At 42.4% G+C, this 23297-nt stretch overlaps 1 protein-coding gene across 1 annotated transcript in view; it reads right to left on the minus strand.

Annotated features, from left to right (window-relative positions):
• The window catches only part of coro7 (coronin 7), a 164819-nt gene that overhangs the window by 132992 nt on the left and 8530 nt on the right, over positions 1 to 23297 (minus strand). Inside the window, exons 6-7 of the mRNA XM_017705429.2 lie at positions 19447 to 19523; positions 7123 to 7173 (exon numbers count right to left, since the gene is read on the minus strand). Coding sequence (XP_017560918.1) covers positions 7123 to 7173; positions 19447 to 19523 — 128 coding nt within the window. The remainder of the gene's footprint in view (positions 1 to 7122; positions 7174 to 19446; positions 19524 to 23297) is intronic.

Genomic DNA, 23297 nt, shown 5'->3' on the forward strand with positions numbered 1-23297 from the left:
ACCAACTGCTAAAACTGAACTTTGGAGTTGTGGAAAAATATCCCTGTAAATATCTTTCAAAAACTGAAAGAAAGTCTCCCTAAAAGAATGACCATTTTTACAGGATGTACATAATAAATACTGAAAAACATATATTATATTTAGTTTTTGAGGCTTCTGTGTAATTTTCTGCTAAATATCCTTTCAGTTTTTTCTTGATGGTGAAAAACGAATAATATAACTAATGGCTGTCTTGGTTGAAAATTAAATAACAGAATAACAGAAGAGTTGTCTGGGAATGCAGAGCACAAAATAAGACTGCCAATTTCAACTAATTTTGACATTCGAGTACCTGTAAGAGCTAATGACTGGAAAAAGGAGAGGAACAGGCTAGTTCTTACCATAATAGACACCAAGTACAATGATCTTCTTCTTCTTCTTTCGGCTGCTCCCTTTAGGGGTCACCACAGCGGGTCATCTGCCTCCATATTGCCCTATCCACTGCCTCCCCTACTTTTACACCAACCATCTCCATGTCCACCTTCACTACATCCATAAACCTCTGAGGTCTACCTCTTCTCCTTCTACAGGAGAAGCTCCATCCCCAACATTCTTTGACCAATATATCCAGTATTCCTCCTCAACAAATGTCCAAACCATCTCAACCTGGCCTCTCTGGCTTCATCTCCAAACTGCTCCTTCAACCTTCACTGTCCCTTTAATTAGCTTATTTCTAATCTTGTCCATCCTTGTCACTCCCAACAAAAATCTCAGCATCTTCATCTCCGCCACCTCCAGCTCAGCCTCCTGTCTTTTAGACAGAGCCACAGTCTCCAAACCGTAGATCATAGCAGGACCCACTACTGTCTTGTAAACCTTCCCTTTCACTCTTGCTGCTATCCTTCTGTCACACATCAGCCCTGACACCCATCTCCACCCTGCCTGCACCCTCTTCTTCACCTCTTTTCTACACTATCCATTGCTCTGGATGGTTGACCCAAGATATTTGAAGTCATCCACCTTTATGACCTCTGCTCCTTACATCTTCACCTTTCCACCTGCCTCCCTCTCATTCACACACATGTATTCCATCTTGTCTCTACTGACCTTCATTCCTCTCCTCTCCAGTGCAAACCTCCACCTCTCCAGATTCTCTTCCACCTGCTCTCTACTCTCACCACAGATTACAATGTCATCTGCAAACATCATGGTCCATGGAGCCTCCTGCCTGACCTCATCTGTCAACCGTTCCATCACCATTGCAAACAAGAAGGGGCTCAAAGCTGATCCCTGATGTAACCCCACCTTCACCTTGAAACCATTTGTCACTCCAACTGCACACCTCACCACTGTCTCACTATCCTCATACATGTCCTGCACCACCCTAACATACATTTCAGCTACACCTGACTTCCTCATACAGTACTACAGTTCCTCTCTTGGCACCCTATCATATGCCTTCTCTAGATCCACAAAGACACAATGTAGCGCCTTCTGACCTTCTCTGTACTTCTCTACCAACACTCTCAACGGAAAGATTGCATCTGTGGTACTCTTTCTGGGCATGAAACCAAACTGCTGCTCACTGATCTGAACCCCTCGCCTTAGCCTTGCTTCAACAACTCTTTCCCATACCTTCATGGTGTGGCTCATCAACTTTATACCTCTGTAGTTACTACAGCTCTTCACATCACCCGTATTCTTAAAAATGGGAACCAGTACACTGCTTCTCCACTCATCAGGCATCCTCTCACTCTCCAGGATTTTGTTAAACAACCTGGTTAAAAAGTCCACTGCCTTCTCTCCTAAACATCTCCATCCCTCCACAGGTATGTCATCTGGACCAACTGCCTTTCCATTCTTCATCCTTTTTAAAGCTGCCCTCACTTCCACCTTACTAATTCTCTGCACTTCCTGATCCACCATCTCTCCCCCCGTTGTCCTCCTCTCTCTCTCGTTTTCCTCATTCATTAGTTCTTCAAAGTACTCCTTCCATCTACTCAACACTCTCTGTTCACTCACTAGTACATTTCCCTCTCTATCCTTTATCAGCCTAACCTGCTGTACATCCTTTCCAGCTCTATCTCTCGGTTTAGCCAAACGATACAAGTCCTTTACTCCTTCTTAACTGTCCAGCCTCTCATACAGCTCATCATAGGCCTGAGTCTTTGCCTTTGCCACCATTCTTTTCGCTATTCGTCTAGCCTCACAGTACTCCTGTCTACACCACCAACTTTCCTTGTCTTCTTTCCTCTGACCAGAGGAAACACCCAACACATTCTTGCCAGTTTCTATCTCCGCCTTAGCTGTAGTTTCCCAGTCCTCAGGTAGCTCCTCACTGCCCCCAAGGGCCTGTTGCAATTTTTTCCTGAACTGCCTGCAACCATCCTCCTTCAGCTTCCACCATCTAATCTTTGGCTCTGTCTTCACTCTCTTCCTCTTCTTTGTTTCCAATCTCATTCTACAGACAACCACCCTATGCTGCCTTGCTACACTTTCCCCTGGCACCACTTTACAATCTCCAATCTCCTTTAGGTGGCATCTCCTGCTAAGGATATAATCCACCTGTGTGCACCTCCCTCCACTCTTGTATGTTACCCTGTGTTCTTCCCTCTTCTGACCACATTCAAAATTACACCATCAACTTCCAACTTCAGGCTCATGATCCTGTCTGACACTCTCTTTACATCCAGAACACTTTTCCCAAGCTGTTCCTTTAGGATTATCCCTACTCCATTTCTCTTCCTCTCTACACCATGATAGAAGAGTTTGAATCCACCTCCAATGTTCCTGGCCTTGCTTCCTTTCCATCTGGTCTCCTGGACACACAGAATATCTACCTTCCTTCTCTCCATCATGTCTGCAAGCTCTCTGTCTTTACCAGTCATTGTCCCTATGTTCAGAGTCCCTACTCTAACCTCCACACTCCTGCCTTTCCTTCTCTCTCGCTGCCTTCTAACCCGACCAAGTACAATGATGCTAACACCCAAAAAATCAGCAGCACAAAGACAATTTACCAGCAAACAGAACCATATACACTGCTCAAAAAAATAAAGGGAACACTTAAACAACACAATATAACTCCAAGTAAATCAAACTTCTGTGAAATCAAACTGTCCACTTAGGAAGCAACACTGATTGACAATCAATTTCACATGTCTTTGTGCAAATGGAATAGACAACAGGTGGAAATTATTGGCAATTAGCAAGACACACTCAATAAAGGAGTGGTTCTGCAAGTGGGGACCACAGACCACTTCTCAGTACTTATGCTTTCTGGCTGATGTTTTGATCACTTTTGAATGTTGGTGGTGTTTTCACACTCGTGGTAGCATGAGACGGACTCTACAACCCACACAAGTGGCTCAGGTAGTGCAGCTCATCCAGGATGGCACATCAATGCGAGCTGTGGCAAGAAGGTTTGCTGTGTCTGTCAGCGTAGTGTCCAGAGGCTGAAGGTGCTACCAGGAGACAGGCCAGTACACCATGAGACATGGAGGAGGCCGTAGGAGGGCAACAACCCAGCAGCAGGACCGCTACCTCCGCCTTTGTGCAAGGAGGAACAGGAGAAGCACTGCCAGAGCCCTGCAAAATGACCTCCAGCAGGCCACAAATGCACATGTGTCTGCACAAACGGTTAGAAACCGACTCCATGAGGATGGTATGAGGGCCCAACATCCACAGATGGGGGGTGTGCTCACAGCCCAACACCGTGCAGGACGCTTGTCATTTGCCAGAGAACACCAGGATTAGCAAATTCGCCACTGGTGCCCTGTGCTCTTCACAGATGAAAGCAGGTTCACACTGAGCACATGTGACAGATGTGACAGAGTCTGGAGACGCCGTGGAGAGCGATCTGCTGCCTGCAACATCCTTCAGCATGACCGGTTTAGCAGTGGGTCAGTAATGGTGTGGGGTAGCATTTCTTTGGATGGCCACACAGCCCTCCATGTGCTCGCCAGAGGTAGCCTGACTGCCATTAGGTACCGAGATGAGATCCTCAGACCCCTTGTGAGACCATATGCTAGTGCGGTTGGCCCTGGGTTCCTCCTAATGCAGGACAATGCTAGACCTCATGTGGCTGGAGTGTGTCAGCAGTTCCTCAGGAGACCACCCGCCACCTCACCACGAGCATGCCCAGGCGTTGTAGGGAGGTCATACAGGCACGTGGAGGCCACACACAATACGAGCCTCATTTTGACTTGTTTTAAGGACATTACATTAGTTGGTTCAGCCTATAGTGTGTTTTTCCACTTTAATTTTGTGTGTGACTCCAAATCCAGGCCTCCATTGGTAAATACATTTCCATTGATGATTTTTGTGTGATTTTGTTGTCAGCACATTCAACTTTGTACAGAACAAAGTATTCAATGAGAATATTTCATTCATTCAGATCTAGGATGTGTTATTTGAGTGTTCCCTTTATTTTTTTGAGCAGTGTATTTGAAAACACATTTTAATATTCAGAAATAACCTATATTGTCAACAGAAATGTTTATACTGACAACAGATAAAAACCTTCCTATTATTATTGATAACACCTAATGTCACTAGGGAAGTTCCTGCCCTCACCTAGTATTACCTTTTCTCTCTCACATGCTTAACATAGCATACTTAGTGCTCATGTAAAGGCACTAGACTTTCTGAGCATCAGTACATAGTGTAACTTAGCTACATAATTGTAAATATGAGCAAAACTGCACTACAGAGTAAGAGATGGGATGCTGACACTCTCTTGATCAGTGGGACCTGCAAAACAACCATGAATTTGCAGCCAACTGAATTCAAAAGGAAAGATGTCAAAGAGTAGTAACCACTACACCATACATCATACGCTATCAGTGAGAAAATATGCTTCAGAGCCAACTCCTATTTACATAGTCTGTTATGCAAAAAGTCAGAAAAGAGCATAATGAGGCTGTTCCAACATTTTTGGTAATCAGTGGCTACTTCACTTAATTCAAAACAACAGTGCACTCTGTTGTGGAACCAGACCTTCTCTCTTATAGTAAAATATTGTACTCTTCCAATGACAACAAGGAGGCCTACAGAGAGGAGGTCAACTTTCTGACATTCTGGTGCCAGAAGAACAACCTCTCAATGTCAACAAGACCAAGGAGCTCACAGTGGACTTCAGAAAGCAAGAGAGAGTGCACACCCCCTTCACCATTAACAGAGCCACTGTAGAGAGGGTCAGCAGCTTCAAGTTCCTCAGTGTTCACATCTCAGAGGAACTGACATGGAGCGAACACACCTCACAGCTGGTAAAAAAAGCACAACAGCGCCTCTTCCAGCTCAGGTGGCTGAAGAGGTTTGGTATGAACCCCCGCATCCTCAGAACATTCTAGACATGCACTATGGAGAGCATTCTAACAGGCTCCATCACCTTCTGGTATGGAAACTGCACTGCCATTGAGCGGAAAGCTCTGCAGAGGGTGGTGCGAACAGCCCAGCACATCACCGGGGTCCGTTAGTTATACACCAACCGCTGCCTGAGGAAGACAAGGAGGATTCTAAAGGACTCTACCCACCCAAGCCACTGTCTGTACTCACAGTTGCCATGCGGGAGGAGGTACAGAAGCATAAAGTCCAGAACCAGCCGGGTTGAGTTTCTAATTACAGGCCATCAGGCTGCTGAACAGTCAGTAATGCTGGTGTATCGGTCTATATACCTGTCACTACACCTCTAAATCATCCTCTCCATAGACAATCTACACCTCATCAGACTCACTATGATCCTCTGCACCTTGAATCTAGCAAATCTGTATTTACACATATAGAGTGACATCTTGTACATCTTATATCCACATTTCTATATCAGTATTCTATCCCCTGTGTACCTGCATCTCATTTATTATCTACTTCAAACTAACTGCAGATACGGAGTGTCTACAACAGCACATTGCATAGTTTTATTTCATAACTTATTACTGGACAACTGTACATTGGTATAATGCAATACATTATATTATATGCTTATATACTTAATATATAAGTATATAGGTATATATACACTTTTTCTTCTTAGATATTTATATTTTTTGTATTTAAATTCTATAAGGGGGCTACGCACCTAAGATTTTCACTCACTTTCCACCTATGTAAATGTGATAATAAACATGATTTGATTCGATTTGATGAGTGCAGTACTTGGAAAAGTAGATTTAAAGCACTGAAATGGGAGGATAGTATTGAAAGCCAACAGTAACTCTTTCTTTATTGTAAACAAACCATCTCATTACTGCACACTTTTTAATAATACACACGTGTATTATGTGCCGTGTCAAGTGATTGTATTTGTCTATGACAAGACAGTACCTGACGTCAGGTACTGTCCAAATCAAAAAAATGTCAAAGCTTCCACTTCAGAGTGTTTATTCAAAGAGGAGAAGACTAATGTTTAATCCTACATGGCAACTTTTGTCTTTGGCAGGGGTTTGTTTACCTAAAAACCAAACATATACCTCAGGTGAAGAATGTGGGAATGTTTGGTCTGTGTATCATCCTGATCCTATTCTATTTCCCCATTCCTGTTTCACTCACCAGGACTAATTAACTCACGCAGACACTGAGGCTGCCTTTTCTAAGCCATAAAAACAAGTTGTTTGAAGGGTTCACGGTCAACACCTTTGCTTATTGTGTCTTTTCACACATTTCTCACAGTTTGCCCATGAATGGGACATTGTAATGGGAATCAATTAATGAGTAGATGAAATGGAATGACAGGGGTGATGTTAGCTTCTGACTGGCTAGAAAAGAGAATCATTGGGATCAGTGGGAGTCAGTCTCATTCAGCTGGCTCTAAAATTTAGTAAGCGCTAAAGATCTTAACTAAGGTACAGTTATATTTAAATTTAAGTGTATGTGTGTACAAGAGGGCTGCTCCACACATCCTACAGACATTCAAAGCACAGGTTGTGCACTTCTTCAGATATGAACTTAAGGTAGTGTTATAAACTGAGATTAACACTCAGCAACAAGAATGACTACACTAATCACAGACTGCAGGCAGTTTACATAGTCATACTTTTCATGCTTCATGAAAACTGAGGAGAACAGCAGTGAGTGGTCACTGTTTGATTCTCAAGTAAAAAGCACTTCATTCAACTTAAAGAGGCTGAAGATTTGAGAGAGGCACATTACCTGGACTGCAGTCAGCTGTGCTCTTGGATCAAATACGCGCAGGTTTTTGTCCTGGTCAAGAAAAGAGAGAAAAAATGCAGTTGTAACACACAAAACCACAGCAGGCATTCAGATAAACACCACACAAACCAATGAGTGTTGCACATAAAACGAGCCATTCACATGAAAGCATAACAGAGAACAATCATAAAGCTTGTACAAGACTACAGTATGTGGGATCAATCTTACATGCATTGACACTAAAGGCATATGCTACGAAAGGCTGGTCTAGCTGAAAGTTTTTCTGCGCCCCAGAATAATTCGTGACCACCAAATGACCCCTCACATGCAGTGGTAATGAGGAGAGCCAATCAGAAACAAGGTATCAGATGATTGAGAGGAAACGAGGGGTAATGGGAACAGGCTGTGACCAGTGCAGCCCCATCCATTCTATTCACCAAAACACAGCCCTAATCAAGGCCAGAGCCTAAAGAATATATTCAAGAATTTCTCTCACACATGGGTATCTTTTCAAGTTTTCCTTTAAACAATGCCTTACTATAACTAAATACACCACATGCTTAAACCTAATCCTCACTAATTTCAGTCTTAGCAAATAATATTACTCTATAATATAGAGAAAATATTTTCATTCCTTTAGTTTTTATAAGTGAAATCTGCACTATGTGCTTATTTAAAATTTCATTTACATAGTTTACAAGTTTACATGTGCATGTATGCATGTGGGTATATGTAGTTTGTTCATCTCCATACAGTGAAGAATTTCTTATTATAATGGGAACACAACCACAAAGACAATAAAACAGACCAAATACATAAACACACACACACAGTTGACTAGGACAAATCACTCATACACTGCACCAGCACTGCAATATTTTATGAGGACACAGTACATCAACATACACATCCAAGGTTACAGACACATATATGTCAAGAGGCATTCATCATTCTCAGGTCAAGTAACACGCTCCATAAGAGAAAACACCAAGATCTTTTAACTACAGTCACTTTATCAATGCTCTAAGTCAACCGCTGTCTACTGTGTCATCTTCAGATTAAACGAACAGACACAAGCACTAATGTTCATAGAACTGTGCTCTGGTTGTGTTGAGGTGTTTCTCAGAACAACACTTTAGAAACCTTGACAGGTAGCATGATAAGATTCACAGTATAATGAAAAAAGCTGTATCTGTCAAAAGTTGACAAGATCCTTGTAGGGTCACGTTCTCACATATAGAACTGTAGGAATGTTTAAAAAATGAAAAAAAAGAGAGAGAGCTAAAATAAGCTTAATTCAAAATTGCAAACAGCTATGGAGCCCTGGAGGTAAAAAAAAAAAAAAAAAAATTTCAAACAAACGTTTTGCAGTGTACCTGGGTGTACCTAATAAACTAGATAAACATTTCCCTTGCTTTTGAATTACTGAAGGAGTATGTGCAATTAGAAATGTACTAGCCTGTCTACTTTCTTTTCACTATGGAGATTATTGTATAGCCCTGATGGATAAATGACTGATAAAGTAATGTTTAAACAATTCTCACACTAAAAATAATTAGATTCTGAATGGTGGCCTTTAAGAAACAGTACCTAAAGAAATCAACCAAGTTGTCTTTTTTGGTTTTTGCTAGCTAACTAAATTCTGTCCATAGGATAATATGTCTTTCTCTCCAGACTGTTTGGCTTTACCAGCAAGCCGCAACGTTTTATGCAAGTTGTACGCACACTGCACATGTGAGTTTAACGCTGTGTTCATGTTTGCTTTGAAAAAGCATCATTCCACACCTCACTGTGAAACATGGCCAGCGACTGCATTAAACCATGCAAATGTTGGCATAGTGACCATGATGAAGGCAGATTAATACAGGAGAGCTTTAGCTGTGTAGCTTGCTTATTTAAGATGGACAAAATGCAGGCGTAAGCTATGTACTCTTTTATTTTGTGTTGTGTAATGTTCTTCTAGAATTTAACAATGAGACGTCTGGCATTCTTGGCTCTCAAACACCACATAAGTAAATGCAGCATGAGGCTAGAAACATACTTCATGCAAGGATGTGAAAGCAGATGCTTTGAGCTACACAAAGAGGGTTTCGTGCATTATTGCATTCAAAAATGTCACACCGCAATTCATAAAACAATGCTCCCCCTTGAGCTGCTTTCTGAGCATTACAGCCAAAGGCCTACAATCTGTACTGTCTCTTGGCCTTTAAAAGATCTACTGAAATCATATCTGTCTCTTTTGTAGGATTCAGTGTTGCCTGAGATAAATATAGTGAAGCTAGCATGCATCCAGACTTCACAGGGAGGTCAATCTGTAAGTTTCTGTTATTGAAATTGCTGGCTCCAATGAATACTGCTTGAAGGTGTGCAGATTCTTGTTTGCTCATAATGTCGTGCAGCAGGAAAAACATTGTTGTAGAGTCCACTTGTGGCAGAATGTAAACAGCCAGTATAAACTCCCTTGGTAGATACAAGGTTCTGCCCTTTGCCATCAGCAGTTCTATATCAGTTGAACAGTGTTTTTCCACAGTCTGTATGTCTGAACACCATCTGTTATTCCCACAGATGAAGATACCACCACCTCTGTTCTTTCAGGAAGCTGTTGTGTGCTCTCTAAGGTGGATAGAGTGTGTTTGGAGCTTTATTGCTGAGTCTGATGTGCTGTTCAAGAGGCAGGTGTCTGTGAGAATGTGAGAATAGTATTCTCAGATTTTATGCTGGATTGTAATCCTAGTTCTCAGATCATCCAGCCTGTTTTTGAGAGAGTGAACATTAGCTAACAGCAGGCAAGGTAGGGATTTACAAGTAGCCCATCTCCCTTGCCTGCTTTGTCCACTCTCTCCATGGGCTGTGTCGCTCACCCAAGGCCAGTGCTGCTGGACTCTGCTGGTTGCAATCAGAGGAGTCCGAAAGTAAAAGGAAAACGAAGTCAGAAAGGACAAAGATAAGTTTGTGGTGAACTTTAGCTGATATCCCAGAGTGCCTCACTACCATACCTTACTGATGTGTATATGAACTGTGCATTTAAGGTAAAGCTAAATAATGTCTGCCATGTGAGCACCATCATGCATCATGCTATAACACCGCTCCTTCCTTGCTTTGCAAAAACGTATCACAGGAGAATTCCTCACAGTTTGGATGCGATTTTTTTGCGGAATACACTTCTCCATTAAAGGCACCACGAGGAGTCAACTTTTAACAGTATCAACTATTTTCTTTACAAGGGAGAGCTCTCATTTGACTGGCCAGCCTTCATCACTTCATCATTTGCCATCTTTCATGCTATAAAGTAAAGACAAATTTCCCTGGGTACATGTGCCAATATCACAAATGTACATCATGATAATTACCTAACTTTTTTCATGGTTTACAATGTCATAATACCGTACTTTTTACACTTTAAATTTTTTAAATACTTTTTATACTTCTGGTATACTATCTGGTTTTGGAAGTTGTTACTGCAACTAAATGCGTTTGTTAGATCTTTGGATGCCTTTGGGAAACCATGACGTTTATATCTGCATACTTTCACAAATTATTTAACAAGCTGTTCAAAAATAAATCAGCCCTCTAGTTTTCCATCAGTTCTCTTTCCCAAGGTGGCAATGATCACCTTTGAAGCATCATCAGCATTACTTATACTTATTACATATTTTTAATCATATATCAGATTATAACAATCTAACTGACTGTCATCCTGCCAAATTTGCTTATCACTAGCTGAGAAAATTTTAGAAAATCTAAACTTTTTATAGCTTTTCATTTTTTTTATTTTCACAATCCTCTGTGCAGAACTGTCATTATATATATATATATATATATATATATATATATATATATATATATATAAAATCTCCAATGAAATCAATGTAAAGTAAAATGAAAATTGCTCTGATGTAATGCTATGTAGCACCCCTGGTGAGAGGTGGCCAATATATGATATTTTATCATTACTGTGATAAATTTTGTTATTGTAACACACAGTATGCCGAGTATGACTACTGTAGGTCGAAGACCATCAAAGAGGACAGGAGGAAGGCGGGTTAGAAGGCAGCGAGAGAGAAGGAAAGGCAGGAGTGTGGAGGTTTGAGTTGGGACTCTGAACATAAGGACAATGACTGGTAAAGGCAGAGAGCTTGCAGACATGATGGAGAGAAGGAAGGTAGATATTCTGTGTGTCCAGGAGACCAGATGGAAAGGAAGCAAGGCCAGGAACATTGGAGGTGGATTCAAACTGTTCTATCATGGTGTAGAGAGGAAGAGAAAGGGAGTAGGGATAATCCTAAAGGAACAGCTTGGGAAGTGTTCTGGATGTAAAGAGAGTGTCAGACAGGATCATGAGCCTGAAGTTGGAGGTTGATGGTGTAATTTTGAATGTGGTCAGTTCATATGCACCACAGGTTGGTTGTCAGTTAGAGGAGAAAGAGGAATTTTGGAGTAAGATGGATGAAGTGGTAGATGGTGTCCCTAGAGAGGAGAGATTGGTGATTGGTGCAGACTTCAATGGACATGTTGGTGAAGGGAACAGAGGGGATGAAGAGGTGCTGGGCATGTATGGTGTGAAAGACAGAAATGCGGAAGGTCAGATGGTTGTAGATTTTGCAAAGAGAATGGAAATGGCTGTGGTGAACACGTATATTCAGAAGAGGGAAGAACACAGGGTGACATACAAGAGTGGAGGGAGGTGCACACAGTTGGATTATATCCTTAGCAGGAGATGCCACCTAAAGGAGATTGGAGATTGTAAAGTGGTGCCAGGGGAAAGTGTAGCAAGGCAGCATAGGGTGGTTGTCTGTAGAATGAGATCAGAAACAAAGAAGAGGAAGAGAGTGAAGACAGAACCAAAGATTAGATGGTGGAGGCTGAAGGAGGAGGATGGTTGCAGGCAGTTCAGGGAAAAATTGCAACAGGCCCTTGGGGGCAGTGAGGAGCTACCTGAGGACTGGCAAACTACAGCTAAGGTGGTGAGAGAAACTGGCAAGAATGTGTTGGGTGTTTCCTCTGGTCAGAGGAAAGAAGACAAGGAAAGTTGGTGGTGGAATGAAGAAGTCCAGGAGAGTATTCAGAAGAAGAAGGCAGCTAAGAAAAAGTGGGATAACCAGAGAAATGAAGGGAGTAGGCAGGAGTACTGTGAGGCTAGTCGCATAGCGAAAAGAATGGTGGCAAAGGCAAAGGCTCAGGCCTGTGATGAGCTGTATGAGAGGCTGGACAGTTAAGAAGGAGTAAAGGACTTGTATCGTTTGGCTAAACAGAGAGATAGAGCTGGAAAGGATGTACAGCAGGTTAGGCTGATAAAGGATAGAGAGGGAAATGTACTAGTGAGTGAACAGAGAGTGTTGAGTAGATGGAAGGAGTACTTTGAAGAACTAATGAATGAGGAAAACGAGAGAGAGAGGAGGACAACAGGGGGAGAGATAGTGGATCAGGAAGTGCAGAGAATTAGTAAGGTGGAAGTGAGGGCAGCTTTAAAAAGGATGAAGAATGGAAGGGCAGTTGGTCCAGATGACATACCTGTGGAGGTATGGAGATGTTTAGGAGAGAAGGCAGTGGACTTTTTAACCAGGTTGTTTAACAAAATCCTGGAGAGTGAGAGGATGCCTGATGAGTGGAGAAGTAGTGTATTGGTCCCCATTTTTAAGAACAAGGGTGATGTGCAGAGCTGTACTAACTACAGAGGTATAAAGTTGATGAGCCACACCATGAAGGTATGGGAAAGAGTTGTTGAAGCAAGGCTAAGGCGAGAGGTTCAGATCAGTGAGCAGCAGTTTGGTTTCATGCCCAGAAAGAGTACCACAGATGCAATTTTTGCATTGAGAGTGTTGGTAGAGAAGTACAGAGAAGGTCAGGCAGAGAGGGTGCAGGCAGGATGGAGTGGGTGGAGATGGTTGTCAGGGCTGATGTGTGACAGAAGGATAGCAGCAAGAGTGAAAGGGAAGGTTTACAAGACAGTAGTGCGTCCTGCTATGATGTATGGTTTGGGGACTGTGGCTCTGTCTAAAAGACAAGAGGCTGAGCTGGAGGTGGCGGAGATGAAGAAGCTTAGATTTTCGTTGGAAGTGACATGGCTGGACAAGATTAGAAATTAGCAGATCAGAGGGACAGTGAAGGTGGAGCAGTTTGGAGATAAAGCCAGAGAGGCCAGGTTGAGATGGTTTGGACATGTGTTGAGGAGGAATAATGGATATATTGGTCAAAGAATGTTGGAAATGGAGCTGCCGGGTAGAAGGAGAAGAGGTAGACCTCAGAGAAGGTTTATGGATGTAGTGATGGTGGACATGGAGATGGTTGGTGTGAAAGTAGAGGAGGCAATGGATAGGGCAAGATGGAGGCAGATGATCCGCTGTGGCGTCCCCTAAAGGGAGCAGCCGTAAGAAGAAGAAGAAGACAGTATGCCGAGTATGTCATGGATATCACTAAACTGCTGCATGCTTCATTACAAAAAGGCATAATTAAGCACAACTAGTCAGGTTTAATTGGACTGTGTGCAACATTGTAGGTAAAAACTGAAAAAAATCACTGTACTCAGAGGTGAAGTATTTACATAGGGATTGTGTGGTGCCTTTTACTTTATACGCACACTTTGTGACTGCAAATACACTATATTTCCAAAAATTTTCACTTACCCATCCAAATCATTGAATCACTTCCATGGCCACATGTGTATAAAACCAACACCTAGGCCTGCAGACTGCTTCTACAAACATTTGTGAAAGAATGGGTCGTTCTCAGGAGCTCAGCGTGGTACCGTGAGAGGATGCCACATGTGCATCAAGTCTAGTCATGAAATTTCCTCACTAGTAAATATTCCACAGTCAACTGTCAGTGGTATTATAACAAAGTGGAAGCAATTGGGAACGACAGTAACTCAGCCATGAAGTGGTCAGCCACGTAAAATGACAGTGCGGGTCAGTGGATGCTGTGGCACATAGTCCGCCAACTTTCTGCAGAGTCAGTGGCTACAGACTTCCAAACTTCATGTGGCCTTCTGATTAGCTCAAGAAGACCAAGAGATTTTGGACAATTTTATGCTCCAAACTTAGTGGGAACAGGGAACAGTCAAGATGGTCCAACATGACTGCGCACCAGTTCACAAAGCAAGGCCCATAAAGACACGGATGAGCGAGTTTGGTGTGGAAGAACTTGACTGGCTTGCACAGAGTCCTGTCCTCAATCCGACAGATCACCTTTGGGATGAATTAGAGCGGAGGTTGCGAGCCAGGTCTTCTCTTCCAACATCTGTCTGACCTCACAAATGCGCTTCTGGAAGAATGGTCAAAAATTGCCTTAAACATACTACTTAACCTTGTGGAAAGCTTTCCCAGAAGAGTTGAAGCTGTTATAGTGGGCCGACATCATATTAAACCCTATGAATTAAGAATGGAATCTCACTCAATTTCTTATGTGTGTGAAGGCAGTTGAGTGAATACTTTGGTCAATATAGTATATATGGATAGTCGTGAGAGCTGACTAGAATGGTAAAGGCTTCCCCTTGTGGAGAATCTTAAGTCTTCTAGATGTGGTCTACATTAGCATAATCACACAACCTCAACCTCAAAAAAATGCATGCTCACAGTAAGCTGGCACTTGTTTGGCTTCTGTGTGCAGATAAAAAGCTCTAATAGCCCTGACACAGTACACACAAAGAAAATGCCAAGCGTGTGAGGTTAGTGTGCTTAAAAAGCTTTTTAAAACATAAAGCTATTATTTCTTGTTACTTGTTCATGGAATCTTAACTTCATAAATGAAAACTCTTTACAAGAGTAAAAGGTTGAAGGGCTGTTCAAATTGATTTTTACTTACTCAGAATTTGGAAACTTCCTAGCTGCACCATGGTCTAAAATAAGGTCCAAAAATTGTGCAAGGTCATGAGATTAAAATCAGCATAAACAACAACCAACAACAACAAATAAAACCAAGCAAGACACACTTCTATTTTTGACTGCAACATGGCTTTATGACCAGGCACACGTGATGGGAGTCATGTTCTGCTGTGGTTATGGCAAAAAGCAAATAGAGTTTGACTCGCAGTCTATAGTCAAGCATGATGACGGCTTTCCAGAGTCAAACAGCCCACCCACAAGCTACGCAGCCTGCAGGCAGAAAGGGCTTGGCCTCTGAAGCTCCAGTGTAAAGCCAAACAAAGCAGGTTTCATTACAGACTGCACAGATTCAATCAGCATAGACTATTAATAATCTGTTTCACCTCAAATAGGAGGTATAAAAAAACTGCACTGTACACTAAGGTTAAAGGGTTGAAATTACATAGATGCACACACAACTGAAGGAACCCCATAAAGGCACAGTTGGAATACACACATAGCAGTGCATACAGATGCAACAGCTGTTCAACTGAAGAGACATAAAGCTGGGCGCATTCTAAACACTACTGCTAATGAGCTTCACTCTGCCTCACATTCTACTGACACATACTAAATACTTCCACATGGTGGCAGCTCCTAAGTTACTATGACCCTGGGCAACAAACACAAACCAGTGGCACCGCCATTATAGTTTTTGTGGGGTTAAACATCATTCCTTTGGGCAATATGTGGATATAATGCATTAGTGTTTCATAAGCCTTCATACCATAAATGTCAATGTCAAATGTTAATAAGGTTGATTTGGGGGAGATTGAAGGGTGTATTCAGTTCAATTACACCCCAGCACAGCAAAAGCGGGTCTGTCATCTAGTGCCACATTTCTCTCTTTTTACTGTTTTTCTATTTCTTTTTTCCCCCCTCTACTTCCAGACTTTTTGACTTCCCTGTATCGCTCCCTCTGCCAGGCCTGTCATCAAATGCACTTTGTTTGGCTCTTTTGTTTGGCCTAGGCGATGGCTGTGCTGAAGAAATTAAGAGGTTATATCATGAGTACAAGTACAAACTATGATTTCCTAACACATGATAGCTATGGTGCAATGCCATTACATGGGCTGTTTGCTTGACATAAAGCAGCTTTCAGTAACGCTTTTGTTGCTGGTATTGAATTCTGTAGCTTAGGTGAAGGCAAGCTGGCACGCAGCAGAATTCTGAAGTCTTCAGACGACTGGTTACTTCACACATTCTAATATATCGAGTTGTCACATGCAAAGGTTTGAGCACCTCTGGTCAATTACATGTGCTGTTGATTTTGTATATATAACACAAAGCACACATCCCCTATAGAGAACACACTTCTGCACATTCTAAAAGCACATTATATAGCACAATTACTCTTTATTGGGGGAAAAGTAAAGCATAAAATGTGACTTATGGCACTTTACCCTTTGCAGCTATAACAGCTTCAACTCTTCTGGGAAGGCTTTCCACAAGGTTTAGCAGTGTGTTTATGGGAATTTTTGACAAGAAGACAAGAAGGCCTGACTCACAGTCTCAGCTCTAATTTATCCCAAAGGTATTCTATTGAGGTAAGGAATCTGTGCAGGCCAGTCAAGTTCTTCCACACCAAACTCGCTCATCCATGTCTTTATGGACCTTGCTTTTTGCACTGGTGCACAGTCATGTTGGAACAGGAAGGGGCAATCCCCAAACTGTTCCCACAAAGTTGGGAGCATGAAATTATCCAAAATCTCTTGGTCTGCTGAAGCATTAAGGATTCTTTCACTAGAACTATGGGGGGCAACTAACTCCTGAAAAACAACCCCACACCATAATCCCCCCTCCACCAAACTTCGTCCTATCATGGTACCACTCTGGAATTCACTGAGCTACTGAGAGCGACCTATTCTTTCACAAATGTTTGTAGAAGCAGTCTGTATGCCTAGGTGCTTGGTTTTATACAACTGTGGCCATGGAAATGACTGAATTTAATTATTTGGATGGATGAGTGAATACTTCTGGCAATATAGTGTATTTTTATAGTTACTAAACAATTACATATTGTGCACTAAAATTTTAAGTTTGTTCACTGTAGAGGATGTGTTAACTAATTTTCACGTTGAAAATCAACAAAGTCTGTAATTTGACCAGGTGTGTTCAAACTTTTGCATACAACTGTATCTATGTAAACTCTTGACTGCAAATGACTAAAAGGACAACTAGTTTCAAGTACTTTTAATTCTAAACTAAAATACACTCACAATATAAGCATTTGTCTGCATTACTGAAATGCACTGTTGCCTCACTGGATGATTTTAATGGCATAACTTTAACCACTGCACAGCACTACATGCTTCCATGAGGCATAAACAGTATTAGTTACTGCTTCATAAGAAGGAATTTTCTTTTTTATGTTTAATCATTTATTTTACCTAAAATAACCTGCATTAACTAAAGGGAGGGTTTAATATTGCCACTTTTACATATTTCTGTTTTTTGTCACCCTGGTATGCAGACCATGATTAGCAAAGCCTTTGTGAATACTGATACCATTATTTTCCAACAGCTACTATGCTGTTTAGCCATGTACAGTTAAAGACACGGGCTCTCTTAGACATGGCACAAATGGTTTATATAAATATTATTGGGAATATTAACTTCATTAATATGCTAGTAGCAGAAAATTAAGAATATTCTTTCTTTGTTTCTTTTCCCCATTCAACCATAAAATCAAAGAGTGGTGAAAGAAAGGGTGACCATATGACTGTTAGTGTAATTATACAGACTAATCTTTAAATAAGCTGGTGTTGATAAGAATTTCTCCCAATTCATTCACAGCTGGCAGACAGCACAGGTTTGACATCTTGCACCAGCACTTAGTGGTTAAGTTTTATCACTTCTTTTGGTTCAGCCTTTCTCATGTGCATTTTGCATGAACAAAAGTTGTTGATATAAATGTCTATGGGTCAGTTGTAATACATCAAACTTTCCAGGAGCCTGAACACTTTCACGTATGGCTATATATTAGTCAAGTTGTTATGGGACATGTGAATTTAAAAGCAATGCTAGGTCTGCACAAGGCACAAAGGAAAGTATTGTGCATATTCTGACAGAAAGGTCTTGATGAACCATTCACAAAATTTTAACTCCACCTATAAGCTCTCCAATTCTTCTGGACTCCCTGCTTCACCTATATTAACAGCCTGACAAAAAGCCCTTCAAGTATTGTAATTATTTCTTTATGGATCTCCCCTCACTTCCTCTGGAGCATGACAGGAGGAGGAAGCCGACATGCCTTTGTGTGCCCAGGTCAGACTCTCTCTCACTGGGTGCTTAATTACCTATTCTGGATGCCTGGTGTTGTGCCTTGCAGGATGCAGGTGAAGCCTGCTCCTACATCTCTCAGCCACCTCAAAGAGGTCATAACTTCACATCTTTCATTGGCTTTGATGGTCTCTAATTTGCAGAGGTATATCTGTCGATCTGTACAGACAGAGGTGAGCGGTCACCTCCTCTGTTTATGAGTGTCACCCCTGTTGACTTGCTAATGACATGAGCTGAGCTCATAAATGAATGCAGTTTAATAGGAGTGTAGAGCTGCGGGAGCACCATATCAGGCAGCCTGGACAAGAGAAGTACTTTGGTGACCTCTACTGTAAGAATAGCACAAGAACGATTTGGAAATGTAATGAAAAATAAAAAAGGTCACTTTGAAGCTAACCCAAAATCAGCTGCACTACTTCTAAAAAAGTATGTGAATAAAATAACAGTGAATGGTACAAAATATTTAATATTTTCATTTAAAGTTACTTTAAATGTGGCTAGAAAAGTGATGATCTTAATAACTTGGGATGCACCAGAATTTTTAACGAAATATCTGTTGTCCGTTTAAATAACATGAATCAAATAAAGTCCTACATCCAAAGTAAGAGGCAACTGGCTGTTAAGCACAATAAGTCATGCATAATTATGGCAAAACAATTTTTTGTATATGTGTAGCAGCAACATACGAACAAAGAGCAAGTGCTCTTACTTGGCTCTCATTATTTACATCATGAAATTCACAGATCACCAAAAATCACAAAAATAAAATGACCGATTGTTGACTGTGTTTGGAGAATGCTGACCTATTAGTTATACTAGAGGACAAATAACTGCAGGTGGCATCACACTAGCACAAAAGAATGTAAAATTAGCCAACATACAACAAAAAAAGTTTTTGAAGCTTGCTTATGGACCAAAATTATCACAGCATATTCAAATGGTAACTAGAGAGCAAAGCCAGGTAAGACTGATTATTTGTTGACCATTTTTTTAAACAACTTATGGACATTTCAGCACCTGTTTCACTCCTTTTTTGTTTTGCTAAGAGCAAACACATTTTCATAACTACCTAGAAGTGTGGTTTTCATTCAGAACTGGAAAATTAACATGACACAGACACAGTCTTTCCCTCCCCATATACACTGTCTAGGAAGTCAAATTGTTTTACACTTGTTTTACTCACCTTGCAGGAGGAGGCCAGTAGGGAGCCATCCTCTTTCCAAGTTAAACCCTGCAACTGGTCAGCATGCTGCTCCAAAACTATCATACACAGCAGAACAGAGCATGCAGTTTAAAGAGTTCAGGAATTTAAACAGTAGTTTGACCAAACCAACACATTTTTTTCACTTTTTCATTTGGTTGATCAATTCATGCAAGCTTAGAATTTAATTTGGAAGGATGGATATGGAAGGATGGAAGTAAAAATAAATTGCAGCATAAGTGATATTAAGTGCTGTCATGTCAGCAAAAAAACAAGGTTTTAAAGAAGGTAATAGATAACATGTTGATGGATCAGCCACTCTTGATGTACATGAAAAATTGTGTTAATTTGCTTTTGGTCAAACAGTTCATTTAATATATTAACAGAGATCACAATGTCACAGCTAACAGTAGAGTGCACACAGTGCACACAGTTGTGCACATAGTGCACAGCACAAGGCACATGGGACACATGGGGTGAAGAAAAGACCACACGCAGACACACAATGGCAAAAATGAAGATGCAGGGTGAACACAGCCCAGCAAACGTGTGTTAAGGAAAGTTAGCTAAAAGCACGCTAGGACACAATGCACCACAACAGGCTCAATCTCGGCATAAAGAGCCAGCGTCAGTTGGGTGAGGTCAAGCACAATCTCAAGCTCATTTAAAATCACTCAAGCAACTGAGTGATGCTTCCTCTTATGTTTAAAATGATCACTAAATGTCAAAGAATGCAGGATATGAAGAGTACAAACAAACACCACACAACAACAAAAACATATACAATCATACAGGTTATGAGGAGTAGTGACAAAAAAAATCTGCGTGGGCTTGGGGTGCTACGGTGAGAGATGGAGGGATTCCAGCCAGTAGGTGGCAGCAGTGAGCAGCAGCCATCATGGGGCCAGGGTCAGAGGCCCAGAGAGCTGTCTGTGGTGCCACTGGGATCAAATCATTTACCTCAACTGCTCCAGTTTAGACCCCAGAGGACTGTACAATGCAGCCCTGGAAACAACCAGAGGCTATGCAGATCAAAACAAGACTTTGACACACCAAATTATTAGAAAAAAAGCAAACATATAGACATACCAGAACTAATAACAGAGCAGAACAAGGACAGAGACAAAACACTCATGCACATATTTCAGCTATGGTCTAATTTTTAGTAATGGAAACAAAATACACCTGAGGTTGAATAAGCTAAAGATGGAAGTTTGAGGCTGCAGCTAGCTAAAAGTATAATATGACAGTGTGTATGTGTTAGGGCTTTTCCAACAACACAGGACTGGTGGTATTGTTTGTGCTGGAACTGGTACCCATCTTGAAATGTTTTCTGCTTTTCCATAACACAGTACTGGTTCACGGCTAACAAAATCACATACAAAATCCTTGTTGAAAAATTTTCGTAATTTAACTATAATTCTGTCAGGGAGAGCTCACCCCTTAAAATTGCTTATATTTATATTTAATTGAACTGAAGTTTTAAAAAATGCAAAAAATAGAAGTGAAGTGCATATTGGCAGTGGGAGATTGCGGCGAGGCCCTAGGTGGCCTAGGCCCCGGCAGCAGAAACTACCAAGAGCTACATGGAATGTAACCTCACTGGGGGGGAAGGAGCCGGAACTTGTGCAGGAGGTTGAGAGTTACCAACTAGATATAGTTGGGCTCACCTCCACCCACAGTGGAACCAAACTCCTGGATAGGGGTTGGTCTCTCTCCTACTCAGGGGTTGCACAGGGTGAGAGGTGCCGGGCGGGTATGGGGATACTCACAAGTCCCCGGCTGGTGACCATGCAGTTGGAGTTTGTCCTGGTGGACGAGAGGGTCACCTTAATGCAAATTAAAATCGCAGAGAGGAAAACTTTGACCGTTGTCTGTGCTTATGCACCAAACATCAGGTCAGAGTATTCGGCCTTCTTGGAGCAAGTGGGCAGGGTTCTGGAAAGGGTCCCGCCTACAGACTCCATAGTCCTACTGGGAGACTTCAATGCTCACGTTGGCAATGACTGGGAGACCTGGAGAGGCGTGATTGGGAAGAACGGCCTGCCCGATCTAAACCCGAATGGTGAGTTGTTATTGGACTTCTGTGCCAGGCATGGATTGTCCATAACGAACACCAAGTTTGAACACAAGGATGTTCATAAGTGTACATGGTACCAGAGCTCCTTGGGTCAAAGGTCAATGATTGACTTTGTTGTCATTTCATTTGACTTGGGACCATATGTTCTGGACGCTAGGCTGAAGAGAGCTGTTGAGCTGTCAACTGATCACCATCTGGTGGTGAGTTGGATCAGATGGCAGGGAAGACTGATGGTCAGATCCGGTAGGCCCAAGCGAATAGTGAGGGTGTCCTGGGAACGACTGTCGGAGGCCCCTGTTCGGAATGATTTCAACTCCCACCTCCGGGAGAGCTTTTCTCATGTCCCAGAGGAGGTTGGGGACATGGAGTCTGAATGGACCCTGTTCAAAACCTCCACTGTAGAAGCTGCCAGGCGTAGCTGTGGCCAAAAGCTTGTGGATGCCTGTCGGGGCAGTAACCCAAGAACCTCCTGGTGGACACCAGTGGTGAGGGAGGCCGTCAAGCTGAAGAAAGAGACCTTTAGGGACTGGTTGGCCCGAAGGACTCCCGATTCAGCAGATAGGTACCGACAGGCTAAAAAGGTGGCAGCTGCAATGGTGGCAGAAGCAAAATCCAGGGCATGGGAGGAGTTTGGTGAGGCCTTGGAAAAAGACTTTCGTTCGGCCTCAAAGAGGTTCTGGACAACTGTCCGGGGACTCAGGAGTGGTCAGGGTGGCTGCGCCCAAGCTGTATTCAGCAAGGGTGGAGCAACTCTGACTTCGAATGAGGATATTGTCGGTCGGTGGAAGGAGCACTTTGAGGAACTTCTTAATCCGGGAGCTGTGCCTCCCTCATGGGTGGATGAGATTCGTCCAGAAATACTTAAGGCTCTGGATATTGTGGGGCTGTCATGGCTAACACGCCTCTGCAATATTGCATGGACCTCGGGAACAGTACCCTTGGACTGGCAGACTGGGGTGGTAGTCCCTATTTTTAAAAAGGCGGACCGGAGGGTATGTGACAATTATCAGGGTATCACACTGCTCAGCCTCCCTGGGAAAGTCTATGCAAAGGTGCTGGAAAGGAGACTCCAACCGATAGTTTTACCTCAGACTGAGGAGGAACAAGGTGGATTCCGTCCCGGCCGTGGAACAATGGATCAGCTTTTCACCCTCTCAGAGTTTGTTGAGGGGGCATGGGAGTTTGCCAACCCAGTCTACATGTGTTTTGTGGACTTGGAGAAGGCTTATGACCATGTTCCTCGAGATATCTTGTGGGAGGTCCTCCGGGAGTATGGGGTGCTGGGGCTACTACTCCGGGCTGTCCAATCTCTGTACTCCCGGAGTGAGAGCTGTGTCCGTATACTCGGCATTAATCCAGACTCTTTCAGTGTTAGCGTTGGACTCCGCCAGGTTTGTGCCCTGTCTCCACTCTTGTTCATGATATTCATGGACAGAGTGTCAGGGCGTAGCCAGGGTCAGGAGGGCATTATGTGTGGAGACCGGAGGGTGGCATCTCTGCTATTTGCAGATGATGTTGTCCTTTTGGCAGAATCACATGGATGCCTCCAACGCTCGCTGGAGCGGTTTGCAGCTGAGTGTGAAGCGGTTGGTATGCGGATCAGCACCTCCAAGTCTGAGTCCATGGTCTTGGCCTGAAAAGGATGGCCGGGGAATCGAACCCAGGCCCTTCTTGCTGTGAGGAAACAGCGCTACCCACCACGCCGCCCTATATATATATATATATATATATATATATATATATATATATATAT

The sequence above is a fragment of the Pygocentrus nattereri genome, chromosome 14, assembly GCF_015220715.1.
Source record: "Pygocentrus nattereri isolate fPygNat1 chromosome 14, fPygNat1.pri, whole genome shotgun sequence".
Lineage (NCBI taxonomy): Eukaryota > Metazoa > Chordata > Actinopteri > Characiformes > Serrasalmidae > Pygocentrus > Pygocentrus nattereri.